Below are 12,339 nucleotides of genomic sequence, written 5' to 3' on the forward strand. Positions count from 1 at the left end.
AAAGGAAAACATATTTCCATCCTCATCCTCACCAATCTGACTGCTGCAGAGGCATCTTTCCATGATAGTATCTGTAAGAGTAACCACTGCACACGGTCTCTGTGCAGACCAAGTTCCATTTTCACCTTGGACTACTCTCCATCATGCTGTGTGGCATTATCATCATGCTAAATGGGATAGATCTAGAACAATCAAACAACCCAAGATTGGGCATCCTCCGGAGATCACCAACTTCACAGATGCATGGTTTCAGCCAATTCAATTCACACCATGGAAACACTGGATACTGCAAAGGCCATGTCAACATCCTGGTAACAGTACTGAAGACAGGCACTCCAGAATTTGCTGCACTCCTATCTAAGATGGTCCAGTACATCTACAACACTGACATCAACCAACAATGTGGAAGATTGCCCAGGTACATAATCTACACACAAAACAGGACAAATCCAACTCACCCAATTACCACCCCATCAGTCCGGTCTCGAACATCAGTAAAAGTGATGGAACAGCATTCTTACTGGCTGCATGGGCCTCCAAGGCCTGTGTTCAGGAGAAATTTCTGGAAACAGAAGTCAAATGATACAACTGGCGTGCTGATGCAATTGCAGCACGTAAAACACTGGAGTGGCTGCACATATGCGCAGCTGAGAGGGAACATTAGCACTGTTGGTGCTCATCAAACAGCACTTGCACATCAATAACCTGTTCACTGATTCCCATTTTGGGTTCCACCACGACCATTTACTTCCTGATCACAGTACAGCCTTAGTCCAAACACGGACAACAAAGCTGAATTCCAGAGGTGAGGTGATATTGACTGCCTCTGACAGGAAGGCCACATCTGACCAAATGTGACATTAAGCAGCCTAACAAAATTGGCGTCAATGGAAATCAGGGGAAATCTCTCTGCTGGTTGGAGACACACCTAGCACAAAGGAAGACAGCAATGGTTATCGGAGGTAAGTTACCTCAGCTCTAGGATATCGCTGCACGAGCTCTTCAGGTTAGTGTTCCAGGCCCAAATTATCTTTAACTGTTTCGTCAATCACCTTCCCTTCATCACAAGATCAGAAGTGGGGTTTGTGCACCACCACCCCAAAGGCACACTCCCAAACTACAGCCGCCTAGAGAAGAAACGGGAATGCTGAGCCTAGTAGTGTGTTATGTCTTATTCTACACATGCATTAATACAACCAGGGCATGCAGGAGTGGTAGCCCTCAGCTTCTAAGAGTAGAAAAAGGACAATTTTGACAATCATGACACAACAAAAACTGAAAATGCCTCAGATGAAAGGAATGGATAGTGCTTTCAGAAACCACAACTGTTCCATCAGATTTCCACACTCCGCAGTCATAATGACAGGGTGCAATAATCATTGTCATTAGGAGTGCAGCAGAAAACTTGCCATATTATCAGTTTTTAAAAAAAGGAAGTCAACTATGTGGTTAACAACCATCACTGATGCTTCATGTAGAAACCCAACAGTCAGCACTCATTATGGAGATAATCATCCTGTTCCTTCTACTTTATTACAGAGACACTGACTTATATCGCTCTTCCTGTTTGATCATCAACAGGTATTGACTGTCCCATCTCGTGTACTGACAACAGCCAATCAAAAACCTCCACGCAGTAACACATTTAATAAGTGCCACATCGAAGATGGCTGCACAAGATTAGGGATAACATATTAGCATAGATAAAGAATTGATTAGATAACAGGAAGAAAAAAAAGCAAGGATGAACAGGTCTTCATAGGATTGTTATGGTGCAGGAGGTCATGGTGTGGTGGCACCATTGCTGAGCATTTTAACACAGTGCTAACCTCCTGCCTCTTCTTTGTAATCCTGGATTTTGTTACAATTTACATAATCATCCAAAATCCTCTTGAATCTTCAACTGAACCTGCCTCCACAAGCAGTGCATTTTAAATACTTGCTGTGAGAAAAGATTTTTTCCCCCACTTTGCACTTGCTCCTTTTGCAAATAATTTTAAGTCTGTGCCCTCTGGTTTTCAATTCTGTTAGAAGCAGGAGCACTTCCTCCATATTTACTTTGTCCAGACGCCTGACTTTGAAAGCCTCTATTAAATACACTCCAGCCTTCTCCTCTCAGGAAAATAGTCTCAACTTCACAAGGCGAGGTACCGAATACAAAAGCAGAAAAAAAATGTAACATCAGAATTATAGGAATCGCTGGTTAGGCTACAGCTGAAGTTGTGTATGCAGTTCTAGTTACTATATTACAAGAAGGACATAATTGCTGAAAAGACAATACAGAGAATATTTACAAGAATATTGCCAGGGTTTGAAAATTGCAACTATGAGGAAAGTTTGGATAGTCTAAATTTGTTTTCCTTAAGGAGGATGCTGATGGGTGACTTAGTTGAGATAAACAAAACAATGAGGATGACAACAAATGCTGGAGATCACAGTGCATCAGACAACATCCATGGAGAGATAGCAAGCTAATGTTGAGTCTAGATGACTCTTCATCAGAGCTGAAGTGAAGTGTAGAGAAGGGTTGCATTTATGCCACAATTGCAGAGTTTGTGGGGGTGAAGTATATAGTCCTGGTGGAGAAAAGATGTTCTGAACTATCAACATAATCTTTTCTCCAGAGTTAATATGTCGGGTAGAGTGGCCTTTCCTCAGCTCCTGTCCTCATTAAAGCCTTGGTTCAAACATGGACAAAACAGCAGATAGAGAGGTGAGTTGAGTGTGACAACCCCTTGACATGAAGGCCACATTTGACCAAGTGTGATATCAAGGAGCCCTGACAAAACTGGAATCAATAGGTATCAGGAGGCAAACTCTCCACTGGTTACAGTCATACCTGGCACAGAGGAAGACGGTTATGGTTGCTGGAGCTCCAGACGTCTCTGCAAGAGTTCCTCGGGGGACTGCCCGAAGCGCAACCATCTTCAGCTGCTTCATCAATGGTCTTCCCTCCATCATAAGGTCAGAAGTGGGGATGTTCACCAATGATTGCAAATATTCAACAACTCCTCAGATAATGAAGTGGTCCATGTTTAAATGCAACATGATCTGGGCAATGTCCAGGCTTGGGCTGACAGTGGCAAATAACATTTGCACCACATAAATGCCATGCAGTTACCACCTCCAGTAAGAGACAATCTAACCACAGACCCTTGACATTCAATGATATCACCATCACTGAATCCCACATTGTCAACATCCTGGAGATTACCATTGACCAGAACCACAACTAGACTCACCACTGCACAACAGTGGCTACAAGTGCAGGGCAGATGCTAGGAATACTGCAGCAACTAACTCACCTCCTGACTCCCCAAAGCCTGTCCACCACTTACAAGGCACAAGTCAGGAGTGTGACCGAATACTCTCCACTTGTCTGGATGGGTGTAGGTCTAACAACACTCAAGAAACTGGACACAATCCAAGACAAAGCATCCTGCTTGATTGGCACCATATCCATAAGCATTCACTCCCGCCACCACTATTGTACAGAAGCAGCAGTGTGTATCATCTACAAGATGCACTGTAGAAATTCACCAAAGGCTCGTTAGACAGCACCTTCCAAACCCACGACCACTTCCATCTGGAAGGACAAAGGCAAGGTAGATATATGGAACACCACGATCTGCAAATTTCCCTCCAAGCTACTCACCATGCTGACTTGGAAATATATCACTGTTCCCTCACTGTTGCTGGGTCAAAATCCTGAATCTCCTCCCTAAGGGCATGTTGGGTCAATCATCTGTATGTGGGTTGCAGGCATTCAAGAAGGCAACTCACCACCACCTTCTCAAGGAACTAGGGATGGGCAATAAATGCTGGCCAACCAACAATGTCATGTCCCACATGTGGAGATATGCACAATGCACATGGACATGCTACCAAGTCCGGAATGCATCAAATTATAGAATCATACCAAGGTGAAATCAAAGTCAAGTACAGCAAACATTTTATTAAATCGGCATGTACGGTACCGGGAGTGGTACTGGTTGATCAAGAGGTCCACATAATAAATGTAAAAACACACACCAACTAACAGAAATATAATCCAGGGGGTATACACACATTGCTGCTAAGCTTTATTTACAACATAAATCACTTAAATAATAACAAATAAAACTTATCGGCAGACAGCCTTCTCACTTCATTAACTGACTACCCAGACGTCGCAGAATCACAATGATACGGTAAACTTCCGGTATTTCAGGTATATAATCGTTGCCAGTTTATTGTTCCATATATCTACCTTGCCTTTGTCCTTCCAGATGCTGGTTCATAAGGAGCCAGTTAAAACAAAGCCTGCTGCACATAATTCATTAAATAAACAGGATGGCAGGCAAAAATCAACCTATTTCCATTAGTTCAATTGACACAAACAAATAGCAATTTCAAATCAGTTAGATGTCTAATTGTGAATGTGAAGCAACTTCCCAGGTTGCATAAAGATTGTGCTTAAACTTTAACATTTCTTTTAATTCTAGTCTTGGCAGAGCATCATGCACAAGACCATCATTTACAATTCAGCATCAATACTAATCTTTATTAGCATGACAGACAATATTCCCCTTAAAACTTTAGATGTTGTGCGTGATGTATTTTATTAAGGATGCCGTTCCTTTTGGTATTTATTGCACGACTGCACAAGGCATCACTTATCACAGAATAATGTTGGTGAGGTGCTTTTCAAGGAACATAGAAGCCACACAGGTAAATCCCAAATGGATTTAATGTTTCATGCTATATCTTCTATTCTAAATATAAACAGTTGAATTCTAGGAAAGGGACACAAAGGCAAATTTCCTCTTTGTCATAACTGAAAGATGGACTTCTGGCAACCTTTCAGAGTTTGTAGTTTGAGTCTACATCCTCAGTGGAAACACTGCTTTTGAAAAATGGTGGTCACTCGATGGATTTGAGAGAAAAAGCAAAGTCTTTAAAAAGCTTCCTTTCTGAACAAGTCAATGCCTAGTCACAGTAGTAGGTAGCAGAGCACCAAGTACAATTGTTAAAAGGTAAAGATCCACAGACTCCCTGTTGTTATTGCTAGGTAGCCTTTACCATGGTCTAAGTGGCCACTGGTTCTCAGTTTACATTTCAGAACACAATTGAATGAAGAATACCTGTAGGTCTGTACATTTACATAGTTAAAAACATCTTGAAAAACATTGAAGAAACTTAGCACGTAGAATGCCTGTGGAAACCAAGCATTTCATGAGCTAAACCTTTGAGTTATTTTACTTTTAAGTAGAAAATGAATTTGCTACTACTTAACTAGGGGAAAGAGTACTCAACAAACATGCAGATTTATCAGTTTAGTCCAACAGGTAGCACACTCTCCTCTCAGTATACAATCTAAGCTACCCTTCCAACACTGTACCAAACATTATTCAAGATACAGTTTTTCTAGATAACACTGAGGACCTGACGCCTGTTCAAGCTGATTTGAAAGCTATGTTCGGTTGGTTAGAGGAACAGAATTCCTGATGGATGGGATGAAGTGAGTCATCTATAAACTGATCTATTTAAAATTTAAATGTATACCTGATTACTCGATGTTAGAAATCATCCAATTCATTTACTGAAGTGACAGTCCTGTAATAGTTCAATCATCCTGTTCATCTATTGCACATTTTGTACAAAACTACAAACATTAACAGAAAGGAGGGGGAATTTTCAAATATACAGACAAAAAAAAAGTTCCAAAAGTAAGCCTGAACTGTTTAAAACATCATCCCTCCGAATATATCATACATCAGTGGATAAACACATCTTATGGTCCAAAACACAGAAAATACTGGCTATAAATCTCAGGGTCAATCTTTAATCTTTACTCTATTGTTAGTTAATTTCAACCAAGCCAGTTAGAAGATTCTAGTCATGGGAACAAACAGGAATCCATAAAGTTGTGCATCTGACTAGGGTCAGGGTCCTGAAAGTACAAAACTGTGGGCACGCAGCTTATGCAAAAATCAAAAGCTTATGTCAACACAGGGCCTGACCTGGATATCATGGTCTCCACAGTTGAGAAATCTATCAACACTTGTTATGAGGCAACGTCCTGACTCCTGCTTATCTTTCAGCTAACACAAAAGAAACAAATTGCCTGGTCATTACTACACTGCAGTTTGAAAGACATTATTATTTAATCTGGTTGCCACATTTCTTTATGTTGAAACAGTGACAATATATCAAAAGTAACTCACTGGCTGCCCTGAGATCCTGAAAGGCACAACATAAGTAAAGTCTTTATTGTTGTTTCTCTCATAACTCTCACAGGATATTTAGTTATTCTTGGTAAGGGATCAGAGACCTCTGATTTAGCAAGATTCCTCTTCCCTCCTGTAAGTGTCACATTTGTATGATTTTCTCCCAAATGCCCAACTGCACTTTGCTGAGACTAACAGCAAATGAGATATACGGATCAAGATGGTCCCAGAATCAACCTGGTCGTTTGCCACACAATAGCAATAATATTTTGCCAATTCGGAGCTGATTTTCTTGGACAGTCAGGACAAGGGTACAAGCAGAAAAATCACAGAGCATGAGCACCAAACCTATTCAAAGTCGGTTCTTCCAGTGTTGTCAATAAAAAGCGAAATGACAAAAAGTTATGATAGATGGATTTTAAATGTAACTTTGTGATGTTCAAAGGCATCAAGATCAGTCTGGTGTAGAGAATTAAAACAGTATTCTTTCACCCAAGAGTGAGGATTTGTGAATTGTTGAGGCACTGTTTGGGGAATTGGTTGAGTGCAGGCAAGAGACCAGAGAGGGAAAAAAAATGGCAATTTACAAGGTACTCAATTTTGCTATTGCGAGCAAGTTGTAGAAAATATGTTCAATTCCACAGTATTGATATCCCTCACTGCAAAGCACAAGATGAAAATACAAAAGTTAAACAAACAAAATGAGACATTTTAGCAAATATCACAAATGGAAAATGAAACATTTAAAGTAAGTACATACCTGCAAGACCCAAAAATGCAGCTAGGTAGCGAGTTTCAAGGCCATCTCTTACGGTCTGAATTGCACCATATATAGGAGGTAGAATCATTATCAGGTTACTTACAGTATTCCCTGCAAAATTAGGAGAGAGTAAGTGAGTGAGGGTTGTGCCAAGGAACCAATAACTGTTGCAGAATTCAGTCTGCACAAAAAGTACAGCTGAATTCAGAGTACAAGTAAAAACTGAAAGGACTGTGGATGCTGTAGATCAGGAACAAAAACAGAAGTTGCCGGAAAAGCTTAGCAGGTCTTCCTCAGAACTGGAGGACCCTTCTCAGTTCTGAGGAAGGGTCACTGGACCTGAAACGTTAACTCTGACTTTTTTCTTCACAGATGCTGCCAGACCTGCTGAGCTTTTCCAGCAACTTCTGTTTTTGTTTCAGAGTACAAATACATTGGGATTTAGCAACGTATCTTGGTCAATGATATCTACAAATAATTTAGAAAGCTCTTCTGGTGAAACAAGACGCTTGACAAACCAAGTAGTTGAGCCATGCAAACCAGGAAGGCAACAGTCCATGAAAATGACCAAATGAGCTGACCTTAGCCAAGATAGCAGACATAACTAACTCCAGTACATGATTTCTTTTCTTCTACTCAGAATAATGTCACATCATCTTTAACGTCGACCCGAGTCACTGGAAGAGGCCTCTGAATTTCTATGTTCTTTTTAAATGTTATTTTTATTTGTTAATGGGACATGAACATCGCTGGTTAGGCCTGCATTTGTAGCCCATTGCTCATTGCCCTGAAGGTGATGGCGATGGGCTGTCTTCTTGAAGCACTGCAGTCCTTGGGGTGCAGGAACACCCACAGTGTCGAGAAAGAGGGAGTTCCAGAATTTTGATGCAGTAACAATGAAACGTGTGGCTAAAGGAGTGGTGCGGGATGGAGGAGTTCTGTTTCATGGGACACTAGCATCTGTATTGGAACAGGAGAGATCTGTACTGTTGGGATGGTCTCCACCTGAAACAAGCTGGGACCACTGTTCTAGCAAAAAGAATAAATAGGGTGGTCAAGAGGACTTTAAACTAAAAAATGGAGGGGAAAGGAAAGGGTAAATCTCCAAGTAGTATAATGGCCAATGGGAAACAAAGCAGCAGGTTAACATCTACGTGGGTGAATTCAACAGCATAGAGAAGTATGAAAAAAAAATAAAATGAAAAAAGAGAATTCAGGAAAGGTTATTAAACTCTCCAGAACACAAAATAGGACAGAGTATTTGGAAAGAGTTAGGAATCTAACTTGAAGCACATCGGATAAAGGGATGATGTCGAGAACAGCAATAGTAAATACAGGACTGAAGGTGTTGTTTGATTGCACGCAGTATACGAAATAAGGTAAATGAGCTTGTGGCGCAGATTGACATTGGTAGGTATGATGTGATGTGATGGGCATCACAAGAGATGTGGCTGCAAGGGGATCGGACTGGGAGATAAATATCCAAGAATATACATCCTATTGAAAAGACAGGCAAGTGGACAAAGGGAGTGGGATTGCCTTATTAATAAGTAAGAAATGAAATTAAATCAATAGCAAGAAACAACGTAGGGTCAGATGATGTAGAATCTGCGTGGCTGGAGTTGAGGAAACACAAAGGTAAAAAGAAAACCGTAATGGGAGTTATGTACAGGCCTCCAAATAATAGTCAGGATGTGGGCACAAGATACACCTGGAGACAGAAAAGCCGTGTAAGAAAGGCAAGTTATAGTGTTCATGAGGGATTTCAATATGCAGTGAACTGGGAAAATCAGGCTAGTAGTGGATCGCAAAAGGAATTTGTGGAATGTCTACGAGATGGCTTTTTGGAGCAGCTTGTGTTGGAGGCCACTAGGGAACAGGCAATTCTGGATTTAGTGATGTGTAATGAGACAGACTTGATAAGGGAGTTTAAGGTGAAGGAACCCTTAGGAGACAGTGACCATAACTTGATAGAATTCACACTGCAAATTTGAGAGGGAGAAACTGGAATCAGATGTAATAGTATAACAGTTGAACAACGGCAACTACAAAGGCAGGAAGGAGGAGCTAGCCAGAATCGACAGAGAGGATCCTAGCAGGAAAGGCAGCAGAACAGCAACGGCAGGAGTTTCTGGGAGTAATTTGAGAGACACAGCAAAAAATTCAACCCTAGAAAAAAGCAGCATGGTATAGGGAGAACGAGGCAAACTTGGCTGACTAGGGAAGTCGGGGACAGCATAAAAGCAAAAGAGAAAGCATATAATGCAGCAAAGGGCAGTGGGAAGCCTATGAAGAATAACAGAGGAAACTAAAAAGAAATAAGTGCGGAGAAAATAAAACATGAGGGTAAGCTAGCCAGTAACATAAAAGAAGACTTAAAGAGTTTCACTTGCTGGAGAAATAGTAATGGGGAAACTAAAAAAAAAAATGGCGGAGGAGCTGAACCAATACTTTGTGTCAGTCTTCAATAAGAGTAACATTCCAAAGATTCAAAAGTGTCGGGTTGGGGGGGGGGGGGGGTGTGTGCGTGTGCAAGGTGAGTATGATGGCCATCACCAAGGAGAAGGTGCTAGAAAAACTGAAAGACCTGAAGGTGGATAAATCACCTGGACCACATGGACTATACCCAACAGTTTTGAAGGAGATAGCTGAAAAGATAGCGGAGGCATTAGTGGTGATCTTTCAGGAATCACTGGAGTCAGGGAGGGTCACAGAGGACTGGAAAATCACTAATGTAACCCCCCGTTTAGAAGGGAGTAAGACAGAGGTAGAAAGTGGGGATAAAAAGGGTCATTCTCATGATGGCAGCTGGTGACTAGTGATGTTCTGCAAGGATCAGTGTTGGGACCACAACTTTTCACTTTATATATTAATGTTCTGGATGAAGGAACTGAGAGCATTCTGGATATGTTTGCAGATGATACAAAAATAAGTGGAGGGACAGATAATACTGAGGTGGCACGAAGGCTGCAGAAGGATTTAGACAGATTATGAGAGTGGGCAAAGAAGTGGCACATGGAATACAACATGGGAAAGTGTGAGGTCATGCACTTAGGTAGGAAGAATAGAGGCATAGACTATTTTCTAAACCGGGAGAAAATTCAGAAATCTGAAGTGCAAAGGGACTTGGGAGTCCTAGTCCAGAATTCTCTTAGGGTAAACTTGCAGGTTGAGTCAGTATTTAGGAAGGCAAATGCAATGTTGGCATTTATTTAATGAGGTCGAGAATATAAAAGTAGGGATGTACTTCTGAGGCTTTATAAGGCTCCGGTCGGACCACATTTAGAAACTGGGGAGCAATTTCAGGTCCTGGACCTCAGGAAGGATGTGCTGGCCTTGAAGTGGGTCCAGAGGAGGATCATGAGAATGATCCCCGGAATGAAAGGTTTAACATATGAGGAATGTTTAAGGACCCTGGGCCTATACTCAATGGAGTTTAGAAGGATGAAGGGGGAATCAGCCTGGACAGAGTGGCCTTTGGGAAGATGTTTGCATTAGCAGGAGAGACTAGGGTCCCAAGGGCACAGCCTTAGAGTAAAGGGAAAACCCTTTAGAATGGAGTGAAGGAGAAACTTCTTCAGCCAGAGAATGGTGAATCTATGGAATTCATTGCCACAAAGGCTGTGGAGGCCAGGTCATTGAGTATAGTTAAGACAGAGATAGATTGATCCCTTGACAACCAAAAACCGAGGGTCACAGGGAGAAAGCAGGAGAATGGGGTTTAGAAACTTATCAGCCATGATTGAATGGTGGAACAGACTCAGTGGGCCAAATGGCCTAATTTCTGATTCTATGTCTTGTGGTCAAACAGTGTAATAGTTACAAGTCAGGAGGGGAAATTCAGGTGGTGGTAGAACTTGCAGATAAGATGGCATTGTCCTGTCAAGGTTGGCATTCATTTCCCATACCTAGTTGCCCTATGAAGATGCTGATGGATACCCTCATTGAACTGCTGTAATTTCTAGATTCTTTGTAGAAGTCTGAAAGAACTGAGCGACTTGCTAAGCCACTCCAAAAGACAGTTAAGCCATGTTGTTGTCAGATATAGGGCCAGACCGAGTAAGAACAAATTTCCTCCCCTAAAAAATAAATGGGCCTGTTCAAACCAGCCTGAAGTTTACTGTAATCCTGAAGCTTCAGAGTCACCTTCATCAAGGCCAAAGCTCTTGTTAAACTCATGAGCACATCCCACTCAGTAGTCTGAAAGTGTGGCATATACTAAATAGCAGGGATGTGTGTGTAAGGAAATGCCAGGCACACACATGATGAGGTCTCTAACTTAATCCTCCTCTGCACATTCTCTTGGTAGTTTAGACAGCTTGTAGAAAACTACATTGCTCCACTTCTAGGCTGTTTATGCAATGTGTCTGAACAATATCAAGGAGAGGTTCCTTGAGGGCAGTGGGAGGCTCCTGTACCATGTACCGAAATGTACTAAAATCTCTTTTACCAAAATCAATCATCCCCTTTAATGGCAGCTTTTAGACAAGTCTGTTAGAATACTTTGAGGGCGTGACAATCAAGTTAGACAAAGGACAGCCAGTCACCGTGATCTATTTGGATTTCAAGAAGTGCGGCACCTTGTTAAAGTCCTGGACGCTGTTAAATAAGATCGAGTCCATGGTATTAGGGACAAGGTACTGGCACAGATAGAGGATTGGCTGGCTGGCAGAAGGTAGAGAGTAGGGTTAAAGGGGTCTTTTTCAGGATGGGAGTGGTGATTAGTGCAGTTCCACAGTGGTTCATGTTGAGACTACAACTATTCACATTATACATTAATGATCTAGATGAAGGCCCTAAGGGCATTGTTGCTAAGTTTGCAGGTGACAAAGATAATTGGAGGGACAGGTAGCGTCTAGAAAGTGGGGAGGCTGCAGAAAGAATTCAACAGTATCAGAGAGTGGGCAAAGAACTGGCAAACGGATACAATGTGGGAAGGTATGACGTTATGCACTTTAGTAGGAAAAAATAGAGGCATAGACTATTTTCTAAGAGGGGAAAGGCTTCAGAAATCTGAAGCACAAAGGGACTTGGGAGTCCTAATTCAAAATTCTCTTACGGTTCACATGCAGGTTCAGGTGGCATTTAGGAAGGCAAATGCAACTTTATAATTTATTTCCAAAGGGCTACAATACAAGAGCAGAGATATACTGAGGTTTTGGAGTAGAGCTGTAGCTCGGGTTGTGGGTGTTGAGGTTGGTTGGCTCGCCGAGCTGGTTTGTTGTTCCGCAGACGTTTCGTTGCCGTGCTGGGTAACATCCTCAGTGCAGCCTCCGATGAAGCATCGGTGTGTTTTCCCGCCTGGTTTTTAAACTCTGGGGTCCGTTGCGATGGATTGCCTCACTTCCGGGTTTCCTCCGTAGTGGAAAG

General features: G+C 41.9%; 2 protein-coding genes across 4 annotated transcripts in view; one reads left to right on the forward strand and one right to left on the reverse strand.

Annotated features, from left to right (window-relative positions):
* LOC109919078 (alkaline ceramidase 3-like) overlaps positions 1 to 7,075 on the reverse strand; it is a 65,070-nt gene extending 57,995 nt beyond the window's left edge. For all 3 annotated transcript variants that reach the window (XM_048598089.1, XM_048598091.1, XM_048598090.1), the window contains exon 1: positions 6,970 to 7,075. In XM_048598089.1, coding sequence (XP_048454046.1) covers positions 6,970 to 7,057 — 88 coding nt within the window. In that variant the 5' untranslated portion in view covers positions 7,058 to 7,075. The remainder of the gene's footprint in view (positions 1 to 6,969) is intronic.
* The window catches only part of LOC109914160 (alkaline ceramidase 3-like), a 225,651-nt gene that overhangs the window by 119,371 nt on the left and 93,941 nt on the right, over positions 1 to 12,339 (forward strand). The gene's annotated exons all lie outside the window — the stretch shown is intronic.

This window comes from Rhincodon typus, chromosome 6 (assembly GCF_021869965.1).
Source record: "Rhincodon typus isolate 14 chromosome 6, sRhiTyp1.1, whole genome shotgun sequence".
Taxonomy (NCBI): domain Eukaryota; kingdom Metazoa; phylum Chordata; class Chondrichthyes; order Orectolobiformes; family Rhincodontidae; genus Rhincodon; species Rhincodon typus.